Source organism: Melospiza georgiana, chromosome 5 (genome assembly GCF_028018845.1).
Source record: "Melospiza georgiana isolate bMelGeo1 chromosome 5, bMelGeo1.pri, whole genome shotgun sequence".
In the NCBI taxonomy this organism is placed as follows: Eukaryota; Metazoa; Chordata; class Aves; order Passeriformes; family Passerellidae; genus Melospiza; species Melospiza georgiana.
The window spans coordinates 30,325,601-30,348,783 of record NC_080434.1 but is presented as its reverse complement, the minus strand read 5'-3'; the positions used below and the strand labels follow the sequence as shown (position 1 = coordinate 30,348,783).

The 23,183-nt window shown below is 38.9% G+C and overlaps 1 protein-coding gene across 5 annotated transcripts in view; it reads right to left on the bottom strand.

Annotated features, from left to right (window-relative positions):
* The window catches only part of DCLK2 (doublecortin like kinase 2), a 79,525-nt gene that overhangs the window by 13,162 nt on the left and 43,180 nt on the right, over positions 1-23,183 (bottom strand). For 3 of the 5 annotated variants that reach the window (XR_009114445.1, XM_058024148.1, XM_058024146.1), the window contains exons 3-10: positions 22,497-22,599; positions 20,092-20,190; positions 18,790-18,837; positions 15,211-15,305; positions 8,769-8,841; positions 7,701-7,809; positions 4,124-4,181; positions 864-983 (exon numbers count right to left, since the gene is read on the bottom strand). Coding sequence is in view for 3 of the 5 variants with exons in the window: in XM_058024148.1 (XP_057880131.1) it covers positions 864-983; positions 4,124-4,181; positions 7,701-7,809; positions 8,769-8,841; positions 15,211-15,305; positions 18,790-18,837; positions 20,092-20,190; positions 22,497-22,599 (705 nt within the window). In the remaining 2 variants the exon portion in view is untranslated. The remainder of the gene's footprint in view (positions 1-863; positions 984-4,123; positions 4,182-7,700; positions 7,810-8,768; positions 8,842-15,210; positions 15,306-18,789; positions 18,838-20,091; positions 20,191-22,496; positions 22,600-23,183) is intronic. The other 2 variants (XR_009114446.1, XM_058024147.1) reach the window with 1 other exon arrangement.

The window sequence follows — 23,183 nt, the reverse complement described above, 5'->3', positions numbered from 1 at the left end:
ATAGGCCAAAATGGTGGGGAATTAAAACATAAAAAAATACTCTCTTGAAACCCCAAAAAGCCTATAGGGTATTAAAATAGCTTCTAGAAAGGAGGAAAGATGAGTGGGCTACAGAAATTATGTATTCAACAACTACACACTTTAAAGGTTTCCCAGTCTGGCAACCATTCTAGAGTCCTGAATGTAACAGTGCCTCAGTCAGAAATAAAAAGTGTTCCTCAAAAAATGAGCAGTGCTCCTACTGCTGTTGCTGTATGTTATTTGTATCTGACATGCCAATCAGGCTGATGTGCAGTGTGGCTGTGCATGCACAGAACTCAGACAAGAGAATGCATGAGCAGAACCTGATGCTATTGGTGTATTTGGCTCACAAGGTGACAGCAAAAAGAATATTTGTGTTTTCTCCATACATGTATGAAAGCAGCATCTCAAGCAAAATGGGTGAGACCTTTTGAGTTTTGATTTTCCAGGATGAAAATTGCTAATCTATTTGTCTTATCTATTAAGATAAATTCATTAGAGAGTTCATTTCTTTAATTCAATTTAGTAACTAATGAGAATAGTGAAATTTGTTAGTAAATCCATACTACTCTCATCCCTGTATATTGTAGGCATGATATAAAGCCCACTATCCACTGCAAAATTACCTCAAATCTGTGTTAATAGTCAAATTACAACTGAAGAGAGAGAAATCCCATTCATATAATTGTGTGACAGGTGCATTTTTATGATTTAAAAATGCAGGTTGCCACTGAAACCTATTTGATTATGTCGCCCAATTTCTTAGCGTTCCCAGATACTGCTCAGATTTCACAGCAACACAGAGAATTCAAAGAAGACAAACAAAGGCCCCTGAGCCTCACCTTGACCAGCTCCATCACCAGGTAGAGCTCTGAGGGGGTGTCCATCTCCTCTATGAGCATGATGATGTTGGGGTGCTTCACTCGGCGCAGAATCGACACTTCATTTTCAATCAGGTGCTCCTGTTCAGAAGAGGATGGAAGTTTATCTGGAACATGGATTTGCCAATTCACTTTTCCTTTCATCAGCCAACCACTTGATCAGTGAGCATCCTTTTTGCTGATTAATTTATATAGCAGATAGTTATTTTCAGTTGCTGGATCTTAACTTGTATTTCATCACTGACCACATTTAATTTAAAATACACTTCAAAACTGGGCATCTCCAAAAATGACCCCAGAACGTGACAGCAATTCAGGAAGTGCAGGTTAAGTTCTTATGTGGGTATTATGAGGTGAAATTAAGTTCAGAACCTTTCTACCCCCCAGCTGGATCACTGGAAGCTGTCACCCCTCATCAACAGTTAACATGGTCTTGATCCTCTCCAGCCTTCACCTCTCATTTGGTGGAGGTTACTCAAGGACAGATTACCTAGGATTTGGATCCAAGGACCTTATTTTTTTTAAAAGTTGTGGAGTATATTAAAGAAAAAAAATATTCTAAGTGCTTTGGTTATGGATTTTGGTTCATTTCATATGCTTGCTCATATTTACAATCTGCAAAATGTGTAGTAGCTCAGTTAAATTGTTGTGACTCCAACAGCTTAACAGCACACAGACTGAGTTCAATTTCCCCTTCCCTGTGCTTCTGAGGAAGTAATGGCTTTTGAGAACAAATTAGTTTCAAATGCCTTGTTCTCTAGAACATTTTAACACTGGAGAGCAAAAAAAAATTAGGTGTCCTTTCCACGTGAAGAATTATTTTAGTTTTCTTTTATAAATGTTGGAATATGGATATTGTATTTAGGTTCTTTGCAAAATAAGAAAAAATGCTTGCACAGACAGGAGTATCCTTCCACCCTGGCAGGGAACAAATCATGTCACTGGACTGGGAATTTATCCATGTTGAATGCACTGATAAGGAGCATGCACTTCATGCATTTGTGAGCAGAGCATCAGGAGGAGATGTGATCCACTGTGCATAGGCAGTGCCTGGAGACCTTACACCACTTCACCTTCTTTTTCTGGGGTTATTTACGGGTGCATTGTGCTTTTGCCAAAGCTCTCTGTGGCTGCACAGCTCAGAAACCACATGCCAGGTGTGCACCTCGATTGGTGAGAGAGCAGTGCGGCACACACGGCTTACACACCACACCTTTGGCATTCACTCTGAAAGAGCAGCAATTGTCACTCTGAGCAAACATATGCCTGCTCCAAGCAAAGTGCTCTGGAGAGAAAACAAAACAGACAAACAGGAAGCAATTCTGTTAAACACAATGCTGAACCTCATCACCAGACACACGTGAACAGCCACGGCACACTAAGCCTCAGGGATGGAAGCCTGGAAGTTCAAAACTAACATTAAGAGTCCAAACAAAAACTAAAATATTATTATAGCTTTCTCAACCTAAAGAACAGGGAACATATTAAATTTATTACACCCATTAATTACTACTAATGGAACAATGGCTTTATCTGTGCTTTCTTGACTAAACTGCTCAGGCATAATTAAAATTTAAAATAAACAGTATTTTTTTTAAAGGCTCCAGAATATTATTTAAAAAACTGTCCTCAAAAAATGTTGACTAATATGTAGCTAGATATTTTCAACCACTCCACTGTTTGCTATGTTTTGCCATGGAAAAAATAGTAATTCCAAAACTCATGATGGTGTTGTCCTGGATAGCGCAATATATGCTTCAGTCTACATTAATATGATTTATTTACAGAGACATTATTGTGCAATGACCATTTAAGCCACTTGTGGAAAACAGTCAATTGGATTCAAATTTCTGAACATCCAAGATCAAAGAACAGTGAGCAACACTTATATCATCCAAATTTGGGCTGGATGGGTGCTTTTAAGGCAGGGCTGTGGAACTGAGTGAGGAAGGAATAAGCTGCAGCAAAACTTAATTATTTCCTTTCTTGGAATTCTTCCAGGATGATTCTGCCACTGGCCTAAGAGGTATAAATACCTTCCAACAGTCTCTAGCTCTACAGATATAGGTCCTTTCAAAATGGGCAGCTGTGCGTCCATAGGGTTGATTTCTCTTTTTATAGATGTTTTAAAGCAAGGAGAATGATAAATAGAAAATTCCTCTCAACTCCACTGTTTAAAATAGAATATCTATCTCCAGACCATTCCAATTTATGATACCTAAGCAGCTGACTCAGACAAGTAATAAAAACCATCTAAAGTTGCAAGCTGTTCACATCATCCAAAAATTTTGTTTGCAGCGGAACGCAGTGGGTCAACCTTTCCACAGCTAAAGAAATTGCAACATTTTAATCTCAGAAAGGCAATCCTAGCACTTTTTCTTCTGGCTGCACATTTTTATGATTCCTTTCTAAATTTTCTAAATAAACCTGGAGAATATGAGGTAAAATGAAACCCTCATCTCCTAGCATCTAAAACATGGTTTAAAATCTGCACAGATAAAATGTTCCTGTTTAAGGACCTCTCCTAATAAAAGTCATCACAGCATCACACAGCTCCTTACCACACAAGGAGGGAAGGCAGTTTTTCTTCCTTTTAAAAAATGGTGTATTTTTTATACTTATATTCAATAAGTATGAAGGGAAAGAAGAGGTCTGACACTCTCAGATATTTGCTTGCATTATATGAGATACTGTTCTCCTGAAGAGACAATTTTTGATTTTTCTGTTTTAAGTTTGAATTAAAAGAAAGTTTTCAGAACACAGGAGATCTTTGTTAAAACAGAAAGGTAGCACTACATAAACAGAAAGAAAAGGTTGTGAAAAATTTTTTCAAATCCATGTTCTGCTTATAAAAGGAACATGTTGAGCTATACAGAGAGAAAAAGAAGAGGCAGAGTGGGATGGGAATTGCATAAATAAACATATAGCTGGGAATTTCCTCTCTCATATTTTACGCATCAAAATAGTCCAATAAATTTTGGGTACATATTAGCTTTTTTTTTTTTGCCAGCCCGATAAAATAGGCAACAATTAGTTTGTTTTTTCTCTATTATGTAGTAGACAAACAGTCACTGCTTTTATTATTTGGTTCCTGGATACATTATCATCTTGTTAAAGAGATACTCTGAAAATAGTCAGCAAACCCAAACACACCCACCATTTATGACTAATGAGCAGCTGCTGGTGCTGCTTCTGTACACATGCAAATGGTTGTACTCTACCTTCCCACAGCACTTGGCCTTGTCTATGATCTTCAGAGCAAACTCCTTCCCTGTGGATCTAAGCAAGAAAAACACGACAGCCAATAATTAGAAAAATTGTGGCATTTTCTGTAAATACACCATCATAAAAACATGCTGGGGCCCATGGAGGCTGCTGGCAGGAAATCCACAGAGCAGACCTGGGTTGGTTTTGTTTCCTCAGCAGCATTTGTGCCTGCTGTTTCCCTGACTACCACAACCCAGCTCCCTTGGTGTGCGAATGCCAGGATTCAGCTGCAATTTCTCCTTTGTGACCTGGCACAACTCTGTCACTCCTTTAAGGCAACATGCAAAATTTGCCTTCAGCCTTCCCCTTAGCTTTGTTCGACTGGTAGGCTTTGAAGGTAAAATCATACATGTGTGAAGATTGATACCCTAATAAAAAAATTCGATAGGATTCAACAGAGCTAAAATGCCATAGTCCATTACAGATAGTCTAAAATCCTGTAGAATTTATTGGGCACTGATTTTGAGCTTTTGTATAGCAAATTTTTTTTAAAAAACTATTTTGTGGAATTCTGCAGCAGTCATCTAAAGTCCCATGACATTTAACAGGGTGGGTCATATACAAAGTAAAAAAGGATTACTGTTTGCAGCAAACACTCTCACAGAAAGGAGCTCTTGTTTGTCTTTCATCCCTTTAAGCAATAAAAATCTCCATTTCTCCAGATGAGGGAAAATGAGTGAAAAAAAAAGCAACACAATTTAATCTTAAAAAAAAAGATGAAATTATTACTTATATTACTGATGAATTAAATATAATAAGAAATTGCTGTAAGACCAAGTTTGCTGCTATTTTGTACTGTGCCAGTGCCTACAGACTCCAGTGTGCTGATGCACACCTCTAGAAAACAGGAGACAGTAACAAAAGCAAAAGGCATCCAGGGTGGTTTTCACTGCATTTGGCATTAGATATAGCTGGTCACAATCAGCACCTTACAGAAAAAGGAGCTGAATTAACACCTAACTTTCCATTTATGCATTATTGAAAAACTGCAGGCGAGAATCCCTGCCCTGGAAGTGCAGCTGTATCTGCGAGGTTGTCATAGTTACAACCTGATCTGGTCTTTAGATAGCAGCCCTTATCTAAATGGAGTCTGTGAAATGCCACCCTCTGATGTTACAGACCCAGAGGAAGATCTGCTACAAGCACAGCGTGGAAATCACAATCACAATTTGTACTTTACACCTGAAATCAGAAATCCTGGGAACAACTGATCAGCAACATTCACCTGGGAACCTTCCCGACCCATGCTGAGAGCAGGAGAAGTTAACATTCACAAAGCCAATTCACCCAACAAATTCAAATCCCTCTTGCAAACACCCTCTAGTGCAGCACCCATGGAATAAAGGTGGATATAACCCCCACAGTTTGTGTGCTGACATCCCTGCACATCCTGCACCAGCACTGTCTGACAGGTTTCAGGGATTCTTCTCGAGCTGTCAGTGCCCATCTGTTGACTCACGTCTTTATATACAGACACACAGGCACAAAAGAGACCATCTTATTCTTTGCTTGTTCTTTTTGTAGAACATCCCAGCTGGTAGCTGTGTAATAGGATCCTGGCTCCATAGCTAAGGCTTCTTAGTATCACAAATTATGTATAATTAATAGAAATTAAAAGAGAAGCATTTACAGTTGGCATTTCCTCTTTCATCATTGTTATTACCAATTGTTTTTCTATACTTATTTTACATAAAATTAATTTAATAATGTTGCACTAAAATTTGATCACATGCAAAAACTAGATATTGAAGTGGAATTGTGCCTTTTTAAAATTTTTATCATTGGAGGGTTGTTTTTCTAGTCCACTTTCCTCATTCTAAAAAGCACAGATGACATTCAGAGACTTAGCAGCCCTTGTCCCATTTCCAGTGGGATTTAAGTGGTTTCCAAAAATGCACAGCTTATATTTCTGATAATAAATACGTTATCTTGTGCTTTTAACCTGCTATCTTTCATGAATACCCCTGGGTGTGGATAAGGACAGTGGAAAACAAAGGAGATGGTGTAGGGGGTGTCTGGGATCACCTGGTTGGGATGTAAGCACTGATGAGTTACCCTGTGGGTAATGATAAGAGATTACTGGATCAATAGCCCTTGCTCCTGTGGGAGATTTCAATTTTCCCAAACATTAAGTGGCAGAGAACCAGCTTGGCCGAGCAGGGAGCTCCCCGTGGTGCTCGAGAGGACCTTTGGAAGCAAGGTGGGGCTTTCAGAGCTGTGGCTGGTGCTTGCAGGGAGAGGAGAGGAAAGGCCAAAGGCCCATTAGGGCTGGAACTGGCCAATGTTGAGTCACTTAAGCCTTCCTTAAGTGTGTCAATAGCAAAGGGAGCTGGAAAGAAAACACTGGAACAGTGCTGAAGACTGTCACCTGACTAACATTAAGATAAGGCAAAGGCATGGAATGCTTTTTTTGTTTGCCTCAGTCTTTAGTGCCACTGATAGAAGCTGGGCTGCCCAGACTCCTGAGCCTGAGGACCACAAGGGTGGGAGCAGTGACCTTCCATTTGCTGACACTGAATTTCCAAGGGCATGACAGAAGACCCAGGGAACTGCAGACCTGTTAGTCTAACCTCAGTTCTGGAATGAGATGTTTCCATTCCAAATTATTTTTCTTTCAATTTAACTAAAACCAGCAGGTGAGGATCAAAAAATAGAATTTTTCTCTAACATTCATGTTTTTCACAGTCATTTGCTGAGTTTTCCCAGTATTTGCATACAAATTGGAGATTCCTCATAATATTTCAGAAACTGAGATAATTCTCAGGTTGATGAAAATAGCAGAAGGTGGTTTTAAAAAAGATACACTGAGAAAGTGACAGTCAGATCATCTGTTATGTTTGCACTGGCAGCAAATGTGACACAAGGCTTGCAGAGGAGGAGCAGCAGCACTGCACAGGTCTGTGAAGGTGTCCTGCCTACCCCACAGGGAATCAGGCACAAGGACATTTCAGGCATGTTGGAGGGTTCATTTGAAGTGTCTGGCTCCCCACACCACCAAACACAAGGAGCAAGCCCAGGGGAGGCACCAGCACAGGCTGATGGCCAACAACTGCGTGTCTTTGGGAGTGCTCTACCCACAGAATGCTGAAAGCTGTGAAAAACCACGTCACAGCAGGCACTGGGGACACCACAGCAGCAGAACTGCTGAGGCAGAAGGGTGGGGGGGGTCTCTCACACTCTGTTTAGGTGCCACACAGAATTTCCTGTCATCCACAACCATCTGTGGTGTGAGAGACTTCTTGAAGGGCTGTGGGGTTTCCTGAGGAGGCACTAAGAGAAGGTGATGGCTCCTTTATTTTGTGGGATGAAAAGCCATGGTTCTCTGCTGCTCTCGTACCCCTTTGCCAGAAGAAAACACAGGGAGCTCTGCATGTTTTGCTATGCCTATTTCTCCTGAAGTGTGTGCATATTTTTGCAACTGCTCTTTGCTTTCATCTCATCACATTAGTCTAGGAAATTATGTTAATTATGTTATGCACAGGGCTTTATCCAGTGAAAGAAGCAGCAGGACTGAACAGTTTCCTTGCTCACCGTTCCACACACTCCTTTACAACAGCGAAATTGCCATCACCAATCACCTTCCCCACTTTATACTTCTCAAGAATGGTAGATGACCCTGAGAACTTGTTTCCATTCAAGCCTGTAAAAAAATAGAGAAGTCAATAATGCAAGCTGAAGAGAAGTGTCAGCAGGATGCAATATATTCCCAATGGGCTCCACAGACAAAAAACAGTCACAAATACAAAACAAAACTTAAAAGTAAGCTGTTTTCTCTGTTGCAATTCCCTTGGTTTTATCTCAAGTGTAAAGAAGAACAAGATGAACCCAAATATATTTGACCTTTGAACACACAAATAAGCCTCTTGCTATGTTTTTGTATAGGCACATTCTAAAAGTAATGAATGCCGTTAGAAGTTCTTAATGTGCAATTTTCTGACCTCAAATTACTTTTTTGACTTCTTTTTTTTTGCAAACTCAAAGCAAAAATGCAAATAAGATACAAGCTACAATGCATATAAAAGACTCAAAAAGTTTTATCTGCTGAATTCCTTCAAGTTCTTATAGGTACTCCTAAAACATTCAAAATGCAAGTTATTTTGATAGCACTTATTTCAATATTTTTAAAATGAAAACCATTACTCCAACATGGAATTTAAAAATAATTTAAAATAATTTACTTTTCTGTAAAGAAATGAGGAATAAAAGGTTTAATTTAGCTAAGGTCAGTTGATTTGCCAGTGGTTCCACCTGAAGCACAATGAGCTCTTTTGAGGAGGGTTCCCCTTTCAATCCAGCCACAAACACATTTCTAGTGATAAAGCAGGGTCATGTTCAAAATCAGCCAAATTCCTGACAGCCACTATTGAAGAGCAACGTCCAGCAATGTGCTACCAATGGAAAAAAAAATTAACATTTATCTCCTAACTTTACTGCCTTGATGCACGAATTGGGCTAAAACTTTTCCAAGGTGAATCAACAGGGTAACAAACCTCTCCAAACAGAAAATGATTAGGAGTCATCAGAAACCAGCAGTGCTAATGCAAGTGTCACCCACAGCCAAATTCTGGCAAGGACTGGCAGCAGCTTTGGGCACCCTACCTTCGGGACTCTGGCAGCGGAGGGACTCAGGAACACCATTCACATTGGAAGAGGATCCACCATGTGGGGAGATCTGTGGAAGTACACATGAACTTCTAATTTCTGATGGTAACCATAAGGAAGAGCCATACAAAAATCCAGCAAAATTGAAAAAAACCCAGTAAAAACACTTATACAGATTCAGTTTACTTTTCTACTCCCATCTTATTTTCACTCTTGTTGTCTCAAAGTTCATCAGCATTGTCACTTGTACCAATTTAAGATTCAGCCACAATATTTCTATTTAGATAAGCAGTTGAACAGATTTCAGTAAATAGCAAAGTCCTTTCAGCAACACCTGCAGTTTTGGCCTAAGTAGCCAGGTACATCCATGATAATCAGATTTATTTAGCCATCTATCAGGCTATATTTTAGGCTATTATAGATGTGAAGATTTTGACACCTACAAACATTTCAATTTAGATGTATCAGATATGTATCCAGACATAGATCCAGTTTTAGTAACTGTGACACTGTAAATAAACAAATATCTATATAATTTTCAAGCATGACAGCTGAATAAAATTGATTTTCCTGCACTAACAGCTTAATTGATGCTGGATTTGAATCTTCATGATTCTACTTTAAGTCACCCTGTCATACTGCCCAGGGATGTAAATGATGCTAAGTTTTTATTTTGAAAAGGGGTGGAGGCATAGGAATGAATGCCATAAATAGTAAAATATTATAGTAAAATATACTGGATGTGTTCTGTGCACCATTTTTATAAGCTCTCCTATTACAGTTATGCATAGGGATGCTGCATGAAATGAAAATAAAGTTTAGATCATTCCCTCTCCTTTATGTAACATTTCTTGCTGTTCTGTGAAGTTCCAGACCTTGTTTTCTTCATGGGCCATTATGGTGGTTTTCAGCACTCACCACAGGAAGGATTAAAATTCTTCTCTGCCTTAAGCTCAGTGTCTGTTGAAATGGCTTTTCGAGACACCGGGAATGCAAATGCAGCATTTTGCCTTTTAGCTGACATTGTCTGCTTACACTGCTGAATATTTTAAATCATTAACACTATTGTCAGGGAAAGCACTGAACTGACAGATAGGGATATTGTCTAAAGGCTCATGAAATGCTAATGAATGCTTAAGTTTCTAGTGGCAGCTGAGCTGCCAAATCAGCTAAAGGTACAGTAACTAGAAGCTGTACAACTTAATTTTGCAGAGCCCCCAAAACAACAAAATTTACCAATGTTTGGCACAGAAGTAGCACCAAACAGCAAGCAGGCAGCTACTACTCTGCTCCTTGCTAATAACTTAAACCCAGCTTAAGTTAAGGCTGCTGTCTTTCTGAGTTATCTGTCTATTTAACAGGGATTAGGAACAAGGACATTTGGGTTAAATGACATTTGTACAAAATCATGAGTCAGTCTCTTAACCAGTCAGCCACATTTTCTTCAAGCATGAAGCAGAGATAGCAGAACAGGCCATGGCCAAGTATTAGTCATCAGTCTAAAATATTAGCACTCTATTTTGGGTTTCCAGTGAGTGACAATACATGGGAACATCTAGCCCACATCTCCAACTTCCTTCAGTCTTGTAATCAGGGCAGAGCATGACTGGGCACATTCCTTCTTACCACAAGAAGGAAGCAAACATTAACAGGAAAAAAAGCTAAAATGAATACAAAAATAAAATAACATTAATGATGCCATTGTGGCTGAGGTGTTCGATGAGAATCTGAAATGGCAGGTTTAACCCTAGCTCTGCCACAACTCCACAGCTGGTGGGATTTTATTTTTTAAGGATCCAGAGATCCTTATAAATAAACCCATATTCTCTTGCAGTAGAATGGTACCTTGGCTGGCAAACTTCTGCACTCAGGATTAAGAGTGCCCATGACACGAATGTTTGTGGAAACATTTCGGGATTATTTATTTTCATATTGAAAGAAATGCCTAACTCCTTGGCAGCTACATGGGATGGTGGTGAACCTAACTGTGGAGCATCAGTATTTTAGTGGAACTGTGGATTAATTTTGCAGAAGTATTCCCTGAAATCTGGGGAAACTTTGGTTATGTCACTGTAATTCATCCTGAATGGCTTTAGTAAGAAGGAACTAAAAGATATTCTGAAAATAAATAAAATGCTATTTATAAAATCAGTATTTCATAGAGATATTGTATTTACTATTATAATGCTTAATAGTAACATAATGTGTAAGACAGAAACTTAGCATTTTTTTTTGATCCTTACACATGAATTGTAAATTCACCAAATGCATATCTTAAAGAATCCTCCTATGAACTGCTGTGGCCCCTGTGTCACTAGGCTGGATAATCACATGTAAATCATCTTTACATATAACTACACACAAAGCACATGTGTACAACTCAAAAACCTTGATGAAGATAGGCACTAATCCTTCAAATCACTTAAGCACATGTTTAACTTTAAGTACATTAACATCCTCATTGAAGTAAAAGGAACTACTCAATTGCTGAAAGTTAAGCAAGTACTTAAGTTATTTGTTGGATCAGGTTCTAATGCCCTTTCACTTTGGTTGTGTGGTCCATCAATTGCAAAAGTAACACCCAAACAAATTCAAACACAAAGCTATTTAGCATAGTTCTGAGTCTACACAAGGCTTCAACTGTAAAGCCTCTTTATTTGGATGATTTTATTTTCTTTTTAAAAATATTGCAACATTTTGTGGTCCTTAATTTGAAGAGGGGACAATAAGGCAATCCAAGTAAGCATAAGGAAGTTATGACACCATATTGTATTTCCAGGGTCCCCCATGGCAGGCAGAAATGATTAACCTGACTCCATGTTCACAGAAGGCTAATTTATTACATTATTCTACTATATCATATTAAAGAATACTATACTATACTAAAGATTACAGAAAGGATACTTACTAAATGCTAAAACGATAATAATAAAAAGTCCTGACTCTTTCCAGAGTCCCAACACAGCTTGGCCCTGATTGGCCAAAGAGTCAAAACAACTCACAGCAGAATCCAATGAAACCATCTCCAAACACATTCCACAGAGCACAACACAGGAGAAGCAAATGAGATAAGAATTGTTTTCCTTTTTCTCAGAGGCTTCTCAGCTTCCCAGGAGAAAAACCCTCGTCAAAGGGATTTTTCCAGAGAATGTGAATGCTACACCACCACTTTCCAAAGTTACACCAATTTCCAAATTTAATTTAATCTCTGGGTGTTTTTTATGGTACAATGTCTGCAGAACAACAGATGTACTGGAAGAGCTAAGAGTCAAATCACATGTAACAGCTTCGGATGGAAATGTACACTTAGAACCAAAGCAAAATGTCAAACCTTTCCACTGCCTACAGAACAGCAAAAGGACTGCTCTTGGTCAGCTGTCCTGTGACACCAAGTGCACCATTACCATTTTTATTAACCCATGCACCAGATTTTATCTCCATTGGAATTCAAAATAAAAATAAGCAACTCAGCACATTTGATCAAAAGAGAGCACTGCTCAGAGTAGTTGTTTACTTCATGCCCATACTTGTTAACTGTTATATCTAAATTTTCACCTGGAAACAAAGCCTCTGCTAAGTGAAATGCTGAGTTACAGAGTAATTCTGGGCTGTTAAAAATAAACAGCTTGAATAAGACTATACAGGGTATTGAGTACATAGTATCCACATTTGTCACATACTGGAATAAAGGCTTTTATTTGGGTTCATGGGGAAATTCCATCATGTTTACTTATTATTAAGACATAGTTTAATTCCTGACTTCAATATAACCTCGGAGTCCACTATTTAAAACACTTCTGCAAGCCTGGGATGCTGGACTTACTGTACATACTGCACAATTAATAGCACAAGGGCACTCTGCTTGGAAGAGCTCGAAAGGAGAGAGAGACAGCCCTTCCCTTTAAAGATGAACTGCTCACAAGGAGTCTTTCCTGGGAGGAATTTTCTGTGCCTGAACATACCTCTCCTAACAAAAGAGTTGAGAAGCAGAAGGAATCCTTGGGGACTGAAGAGACTTCTCTTTAAAGGAATAGTGGCATTCAGAGAATATGATACAAGACTCAGTGTCTGAGACTGAGAAGAAATTCCTGTTGCAGTCAGTATTTCTGCAAGCTGGCTGCCTTGATGACTAGCACTATCACTTATACTCTACATTGATTGTCAAACTACAAAAAGCTTAGCAAGGTTCTAATCTATAGTAAAATACCTTACTCTGCTCTGGCTTTTCAAATAAAACAGCTTTTAAAGTGCAGTTCAAGTGCAGCTGCTCTGATGTTCTGCTCTTTACAGGAAACAGAAACATCAACCCTGATTTTTCCCCCTTTTTTATGCTGCCTCAAGCTTGTACAAAACCATTATTCAGTCCTGCTGTTTCAGCCTCTACAAAAACAAATATATATGATTTGTGCACAATAAATCACTCAAAATATTGAACTCCCAAAGACAGAAAACTCTAAATACACCTTATTCTGTCACTGAAGTAGTATTTATATCTAAATTTTCACTCAGCTGCAGTCATGGCACCTTCTTTATACAAGTGCAGGAAGCCAGACTGCCTGTCTGTGCAGCAGTGCAACAAGGAACTATTAAACAATAGGGAAAAGCAATGATCTCCAAATAATAAAATTGCTCCCTCTTCCCCCTTTTCTCTCATCAGAGTAACCAACAAAAACCCAATTTCACAAAAGGGTGTACGACTTTCTTAAAAGAATCTGGTTTTGGATAAAATTGTGCCTCGGTGTTACTGGTTTTATGCTTCCCCAGAACAGACCTTATTGGTTTTATGCTTCCCCAAAACAGACCTTACCTCTACAACATAATTGAGAAACAAGTGTGACTGAACAGCACACTTGATCCTTTTGGAATTCCCCTGATAACTTTCCCTGTCTTTTGTCTCAGGAGCACAGCTGGGACACTACTGCTAAACAGATGCATCCTAAAGGATAAAACTAGAGGTGCTCACTACCCCAGTAACACACCAGATCTGAGGGGCTTAGTTGGGTTTTGCTGTTCTCTTTGGTTGTATGGGAGTGAACAATTTGACACAAAAACCCATTAGTACCCAGCACCAATTAAATTCCAAATTGAAAACGTACAGCAGCCTACTTGAGTGAAAGTGATTGGGAAAGGAGACATGTCCTGTTTGGTGAGAATTGCTGGCTGCTATCAGAATTATCTCTGCCTTAATGGAGCTTTAATCAGTTAAAAGCAGACAGGGCAGCAGTGGAAAAAACCAAAGCAAATGATCTCGTTTCTAAACTTGTAATTTCATTAAAGAAAGACCAAAGAGCATTTGTTTAAATATAGTGCAGAGCAGCTGAGGGCCTCAGGCCCAGTGATTCTGGTGTCCTCTACTGTAAGCTCCATAGAGGAGCTGTCCAGACAGATTTTAAGACACACAGTTCTAATTGTCCATGTCAGAACTATTATTGCTCTTGAAAATTATTGAGCCAAACAGCTACCGATATAATTTAAAATTAATTTAGAAATTGAACAATTAAAAAATAAATTAAACAAATAAATTAAAATAATCAAAATCCTTTGTCAGAATTATCACAAGCAGTCTGGCAAAAACCAGTGCCAATACTCCTTGCAAAACAAGACTTGATAACAATTAGCATGTCAAAACCCAAATCTGAGCACTATTCAAATCACGTCCCTTAGCCAGACTCTTAACGGAGAAAACGGTTTTATACAGAATTATGCAGCCTCTTCACAAATGCTGTGCTCACCAATAGGAGCTATTACTTGATCAGAATAATCAGTGCAAACCATCCAGTCTGCTCCCAGAAAGGCTGCAATTTATGATTCCATAAGAAAATTCCCCTTGAAAGGACAGCTGCACAAATGCAGCAACGAGATGCTCCACTGTAGCCCAGAATGTTCCTTTTATTTCACTGAGCCAAAGGCACAGAGCAGGCTCCAAGAACTGCAAATGCAGCCAGTTCTGAAGTGGGAGTGGAGGAGAAATCTCTTGGTGCAGCACAGCAAAACCTGCCAGGCATCAGGCTGCTCCCAAAGGAAGCCCTCAAACCCTTTCTGGCAGGAGCCTGGACTGAGGGGTGAAACTGGCGCCAGGGAGAAATCAGTCTGCTTTAGATGAAACTTGGGCAATGCTACAGACTATAAGACAATACTACATTTCCATAGGCTGAAGGGATACAAACTGCTTGAAGGATTTCTGCAGTCCACAGAGCAATGGAAATTTTGGAGGACAAAGTGGCATATTCGAGCCAGCACCACACTCTGCCTTTCCTAAGCTGAGTGTTCAACCCCGACAAAACACAAAAATCTTACCTCAGATCTATTCTCCACATTAGCAAAAATCACACTTGCAAGGCTACCCTACAAAATTATGGGTTTTTATTTTTCCTTCAGCACCAGTGTCACACAGTCACAAAATAATGAGATTTAGGAGGTTTAATGGTTCTTCACTTACCTTGAGTCCACGAAAGCTGCCTGGGCTTGTTGGTGAAGAGCTGGAGGACTTTGTAGATTTTGGGGTGGATAACTGACTGCTTGGGGTTCCATTAACTGGCCAAAGCAATGAAAGTGAACAAATGAAAGAAAAGATGAATAAAAATCAAAAGTTATTACTGAACATAGACCAAAACAGAGTCCTCAGTATCTAGGAAGAAACATATATATTTACATGTCACAAAACTGCACCCTGAAAATTCATGTGGCTGGATATGGGATCAAGGAGACATGGAAATATTGCATTGTCATTCCAGAGATTAAAAAGACCCATTCTGTTCTTTGCCAGGGCAAGAGTTTTGGGCACAGAAACAAAGGGGGGGAAAAAAAGCCACAGCCTTTAAAAATTGCATAATAAATTGTGGTATCACACAATAAAATTTATGGAAAGAAAATGTTTCTGAGGATATTTGACCCTCCTTGTCAGTTTGGATCGAGGCCTTACTTTCTACGTAGAATGTTTCACAGAACTGGAGTTCTAGCAAGAAGAATTCACTGTTTTCATAACAGAAAACTTCAGCAGTAATTCAGAAAATGTTGATTTAGGGGGAAAAAAACTCAACAAGAGAAAAGCTAGTAGGTTGTTTTTGAACTTCAAGTAAGTACAAGTGTCTTTGAAAATATACAATATCCTCCCTCTTGTCTTAAAGAGTTCATTCATTTTAAGTCCAGATTTTTAGACAGGCCTCATACAACATTTGTTATCTCTCTGGTGTACTGAATATTACTTAGGTCAGTCCTTGTATTTTTCTGAAAAGGTCAAACTGACAAATTTCATTATGCAGAGAGAACAGTACACTGTCCATCAGACACAAATATGATGCAATGTTATATGATGAGACATCATTTCTTTTCAGCTGATCCTCATTTTTCATGGGGAAGGAAAACACTAGGCAGAAATTTAAGAGCTAAAAATGCTTCATAGCATGGTGATGAATTATTTTTCCAGAAAGAAAAGACAACCCTGGTAAACAGAAACTGAGCTTCAAATTAAATAACCTGCACAATTCCCTTACATATTCAGGTCTGTCATGGGTTATACATCACTTCTTAAACTACTGGATTTATTTTACAGGACCCAGCACACTAACATTATCTGAGTATGGGAGATTCCTTTCAAGGACTATTTTTACAGCCTGGGCAGCCCATCTGCCACTAGGCCAGGCTGACTGCACTGCAACTTCCACAAATCCCTGGTTTTCACCAACATCTCCTTCTCTGGTGTATGATATTAAGATATAATTAATTGATGGTTAGCTATTCTACAAGTCTATCTTGAAGTCTGATAACTTGGATTTATATTCCCAGTTCCGTTACAGGACCCAAGACCTTAGTATTTTCTTTAAAAAGGATTCAGTGTTTTTAGGATATTTTCATCTTGATTTTAACAATGTTTGCCTGTAAGAAAAATAGGTGATTTTAAGGTTCTTTTTTTGTTTTTTTGAGAAGATGAAAGCATCCAAGAATACACTACCCTCCTGTAGATGTTAACAATTTGTTCTGGATAACCAATACATCCTTGTTTTACAAGAAATTTGCAAGTATGACAATGGCAAGGGCTAGTGACTGCTATCGTACTGTTTTCTGCTTCTTGCATGATCAAAAATGAGATACTTCAGTAGAAATGTCTCAGAGTTTGCTTCCACGTGACAAACTAGTACCACAGGAGGAAAAATATTTTTTGTTTCTTGAAAGATTCTTTTATGCAGCTCACAGAAAAGTCACTTCTTCCCAGACACGACCACTGTAAGGCATCCTTGTCCAAGTCACTACCATCCTCCTTAAGCATTGGCAGAACCACTGAGTTGTTGCAGTGAAACTGGCTGATTTAACACAACGTGCTTCCCTCCCCAAACTGCCCAAGGAAGAGGAGCCCAGATTACACAGACAGCACTGCAGCTCTTTGCTAACATCTCAGCTATTCTTGGTGGAGAAGGGCGGTGCTCTGAGCCAGGGGTGTGACTAGATGACACCCAGAGGTGCCTTCCAACTTGTGTGCCTCTATAGAACACCCAGTTCGTTCTGCTGAGGATCCTGCTGGAAAGAGCTGCCTGCAGATTCCTCTGTGCCTGTGGAGAGCACTGCATGTGCCAAGCAACTGCAGAACGGGGAGAGCTGCAACTGGCCCTGTCCACATGTAAGGATTTTGCATCTATAGGGAGTCAGCCAACTGCTTCTGCTGGCTCTGGCTGGCTGCAATTAATTTTCTTCACACAGCTAGCACAGGGTTTGGATTTGTGCTGGGAAGTGCTGCTGATCCAGGGATGTTCCTGGGATTGCTGAGCATGCACAGCATTGAGGCCTTTCCTGCTCCTCATGAACTGAGAGGGGACACAGGTGGAAGAGCTGGCCCCAGTTAATCCAAGGAATATTGCAGACCATACAGCATGGTGCTCAGCAGTACAATGACAGGGAATGCTGGCAGAGGGGACACTGCTTGGGGACAAGTCAGCTGCTCATTCACATCACTTGTTGTTCTTGGGTTTTATTTCTCTCTCTTTGTTATTTTCACTGCAGCATCATTGTTGCTAACACTATTGTTACTGCAGTTAATAAACAACTCATATCTCAACTAATGAATTTTCTCACTTTCACCCTTCAAATTCACTTCCACAACTCAGGAAGTGCCATAAAATTCACCGCCTGTGTGGTGCTTAGTTGCTGGCTGAGGTTGAACCATGACACTACTATTTCAAACAGCAGAATTGTTTTATTCCCTCACTCAATAACCCAGCAATCTCTATTGGCACAAATGTGCTGCTATGGATTTGCTGGTTATTGCCTATGTATGCCAAACTTACTTTTTTAATCTATTTTCTAAGCATAAATTATTTTGATGTTTCTTTCCACATGCATACCAGTGAATACACAGGAAAAAAAACCCCAAACTTTTCAGTCATTCTGAAGTAGTGCATATTAGGCTATATGTTTGGCACACTGGAATGTTTAAAACTTTAAAATCTATTAATGACTTCTAAATTGTTTACCTCTAGTATGACCCAAAGACTCAATTTATTTGCTAATCATTTTGTATGTTACTTGTTTCACAAATGCTTTGACTTTGAACTGAAAGTTCAGCGATTCCTCAGTTTTTTTAGAATTTAGGCTGAAGTGATACAAGAAAAATAAGAAATTGCACATAAAATTGAAACATATGAGATGGTTTTGTACAGCTTTTTTTTCAGTAATTCTCACACCTGTCTTTTTGCTGACTGAAATTTCTATTTTAATATGCTTTAGAATAAACATAAAAATATATTGCTCCTTAGAATGCTCTCTACTTGTAGTCAAATTATACCTTTAAACATTTAACTTTGACACCATTAGTGGATGTCCAACAACTGAAAAGCATTATTTCACTGAAATTATCTACCTCAACAACTAACAACAAAAAAATCCAACACCCAATACACCTCTGTTTCATCCAATGCAAAATGTGTTTCAAGCTTGAGCACATTCACAAACACAGCACCAAAAACACAGGTAAATGGAGAGGGAGGAGACACACTAGTGATACACAGCCATAATAGTAATGGCTCACCTGGGGATTTTGCTGAAGAATGAGCACTGGAGTGGCCACCCCTCTTTACTGTACTCATATATTTGACACAAAGGAAAAAGACATTAAGGGAAGAAGTTATTAAACAGCTCTCAACATGCATGGAAGGAAGAAAGGTAAATAAAAGATAAGTAAAGACTACATGTAAAAAAAATAAAAATAAAGGCAAGTAAATAGAAGGATAAATACCACACACTTTTCAAATTAACCAAACCAAAGAGGGTCTAAGTAGAAATAAGTATGGGAATGACAGCACTGATATCTAAATACTTTGCATAAAATTCACTGCTGATAGATATTCTACATCTCATATCTCTGGAGGTAAAAGAATTGCATGAAATGTAGATCAGTTGCAAAACTTGCCCTTCACGATACATTTTTTTGCAATCCTCCTTTGAAGCTTTCTAGTTAAACATTCAACCTTTATAAACAGATTATTAATGTTCCACTTTGAAAAAACCCAACAATAAAATGACTTTAACCAGCACTAATTAAGCAAAACAAATGTGGAGATGAGAATATGGAACATGTCACAGTTTTGAATACACACAGAAGCTTACATTTATAGTTACATTCAAAAAAGAGCATCATATATTTACGTATTCAATAGTTTGATTTCAGGGGGAAAAGAAGTATTTAGAAATTAAATTCAGTGGTTAAAATTAAAAAAAAAAAAAGTTTCTCCCTTTATTTACACAAAATGGTTGGAACATATGGTGTTCAGCCAAACTGGTGGCAAAATCACAGTGTGAACACCTCTCTTTGAAATTACAAGAAGTACAGGAAGAAAAATTCTCTGTTAATGGGCAATCACAGTACAGTACATCTCCTAAAATTACTCGAACCAGCAAAGGCCTGTATTGTGATAGTATTTGGCTTATATAGGAGAAATCTTTCTAATTCAAAATTTAAGGGTATACTTGGGTTCAATGAACATGAATTTAACCACATCTATAACCCTGCAGTTATTAGTTTTCAGGAAAATCAAGTGCCATGCTGAAAACATATCCCAAGAGCACAATTAGCACAAATTACTCCAATGTTCATAAACTGAAATTACATGTGCCTGTAATTAAAAAATAGAAACCATGCTTCTTCCTTGGATTTAAAAAAATAAATCGCAAATTTCTTTTAGATTAGCATCAAATCTGCGAGAGGCAAAATGAAAAAAGGGGGTTTCCCCCCTCTTGTATTACAGACAGGGTCAACAGGTTTTTTCACCCCATTAGAAAAGAATTAATTTTTGTGTATTTGCTGTGTTCAGCTCTTTGCCAGCAGCAGTACCTGAGGCAGGGGATTTGCTCCGACGGGAAGGTGCTGGGCTTTTGGATGCAGCGTGCCTCACGGCAGCGGAGCGGGAGTACGACTTCATGACACGGCATTCTGCAAGGCAAGAAACTCTGTCAAGGGCTTTGCCAACAGCTCATGCTCAGGCTCCCTCCACACAGCATCCAGAAAATGACCAGCACCTTCTAAACATCTCTGCCCAGCTGAGTCAAACAGATTTGTAAGAGCATCTCACAACCCTAACCTACTCACCATAAAAACCCATTTGAGCTACGCAATGTGACATTCTGCAGACAATATTTCTTCATGTCTTGAGGCTGGATTATTGCTACAATTCAAGTTTGTACATATGCTGATGCCAAGGTTCTTGCTGTAATGGTACTTCCACACTGGGCAACTGCCCAGCCAGCACTATTTCCCTTCTTCTTCAAGAAACTGATGCTGTGACCAATTTTTGAACAGGTGAAAAATGCCTACTGTTTCCAGAAGGCTGAAACAACAGACTACTGTCATTTACCATCAGCTACATATCATTAAATAACCATCTCAATGGGAAAGGAATCATTGAGCACACATGCATTGCCATTTTGGTAATGCCATTTTAATCCCTATGGTTAGCATCGTTAGCAAATCACTCCCAATGGGATCATAAATTTCTCTCCTTATTTTGTCCCTGATGCCAATGCCATCATTAGGATGCCATGTCATCATAAAAAAATTAGGTTGAGCTGTATGCCCTGCCAGTCACGTATATAACCTGCTTTTATCCATAAAGACCCCTAGAGCCTTTAGAGGAAGCAAGGACCACCAAAGCTGAAGAGATAAAGGAAAGAAAGAGGAAAAGGCAAGGAAATTAGATCAATTAGTCTGTGCCTTGTGTAATGGGAAAAGCAAATTTACAGCTTTAAAATCTGCTAGGGAAATTAGGATTATAGCCAGACTGGGATTTGCATTGTGATTCAATACAACCATGCTCTTCCATTCCTTCATAAGAATAAAGTAATTTTTTAGCTGTTAACTATGTTAAAAACCACCTTTTTGGTCATCCCCACACTAACGGACTCAACATAACCAAGCAGTTCGGGAAAAGCAGCAGCCTAGCAAGAACAGCAGAATGGGAGGCAGTTGAATCCTCCATCCATCCAAATGTACAGCCAGTGGGCAGATATACATCTGTACTTTCTGCTGCAACTCAGCATTTTGTAATAAAATAATGACATGTGTAAAAATTACAGGAACAGAAGGTGCTGTTGTTTATATTTTAAAAAAATTTAAATCCTTCATTCACAACGTGAAGCTCTTCTGGAATAATCTGATTATTCTTGCCAGGGCAAGTTTTCTTTACAAGAAATTAATTTTTTTTTCATAAAAGAAAATCAGGGTGTTTGTACAGCTTAAACAATAAAGAAAGAAAAAAAACATGTCTAGTAGGGCCTGTAGTGATAGAACAAGAGGAGTGGTTTTAAAGTAAAAAACCTCTAGATTCAGGCTAAATATAGGGAAGTAATTTTTTATTGAGCAAGAGGTGAAACACTAGAATAGGGTGCCCAGAGAGGAGATAGATGTCTCACCCCAGGAAACATTCAATGGAACTCTGAGCAACCCGAACTTTATTTTTGAAGGTGTCCCTGGTCTTGCCAGGAGTTGGACTACATAGGCCCTTTAAAGGTCTTTTCCAGCTCAACCCATTCTACAGTTCCATGAACATGGAGGAAAAAGACCCAAGATCTTTAATATTTGATGTTTCAAGACAATTCCAAAACTCTCTGGTAGAGGACTGCCTCATCCTTGAACTTACATTACAAGTTTTTCATTACAGAAAAACAGCTTTCATAAGCAAGTTCAATTCATGATCTGCCCAAGGCAGACAGAAGGGCACAAAGTTCCAGATTATCTCATCTCCTTCCCTACCCAACATCCCCTATAACCTCAAAATATACACAAGGCCAACACTTGGTCTATAGCAGACAAGACTGGAGTGTGTGAATTGTCTGGCAGGGTCATTCAAGATGGGAAATGAGCATGGCTACATATGAGATTTTTTAAAAAAAAATCTCATGAAGAAAGCAGTATGGAAATTATCTTACAGTCGCAGATGCCAAAAATGAACATCATTAACAGATTTTAGATTCATTAGATCCATGACAGAACATTTTATAATTCAATTCTGCTTTCCATGTAACTTTAGGGACAGTGTCTCTTCCGGAGGAATTTGGATCAGGTTTGTTGGCACATTTTAACACCCTTACAGAACCCAGATGATGGTTTGAAAAAAACTTTTTCATCCATTGGAAAACACCCTCCCATGTATATTTTCCTGAATCACACCATTCTTGAGGGTTGAAGAGGGGAATGGGATGGAGCATTTCCTGGCTGAGTGGGTTCAGGATGTGCAGCCTTACCGCTGTGGTCCAGCACGAAGTCATCCTGAGCATAGCGGTACTTCTCCGGCCCGCACGCGATGAACACGTCGTCATCGCCAAAGAAGTCCTGCAGGCACGTTACCTGCACAGCAAAACAAACACATGCACTACTTTCAAAACTAAATCTTGAGTTAGACAGCAGCAATTAATAAGTTTGTCTTTACCTTCTCACAGTGATACCTTAACATTCATTTGTAATGACAAAGCACTCCAGTTCCTCAGCACGTCAGATCTCTAGCAGTGCAGGAAACACCAGGGCCAGGAATGTGAAATATGACTGCCCCTTACCTCCAAAAATTCTTACATTTAGCACCTGTATTTTTGCTTATAGTTACATAAGCATGCTGATGACTTCTACCTATAACTGCACACACATTGCTTTGACAGGAACATCTGAAAACACTATTCAAATATCAAAGATTCATGTATTAAGAATACATTAATTGCTTGTAGGAAGATCTGTTGAATTAAAGTGATTGCATCTGCAAATTGCTTTTTTTATGTTCTGAGGCATTTAATTTCCATGTTTTAATGTCCTGCTAAAATAAAATCATGAAGTAATTCTCCTTTTTATTAAAAGGTATTTCATATTCAAGAAAATAAAGAAATAGAGCCCTTCCATGCTCTTTGCAGTTGTCTGTTCTTAATTATATGGGTAATGATTCT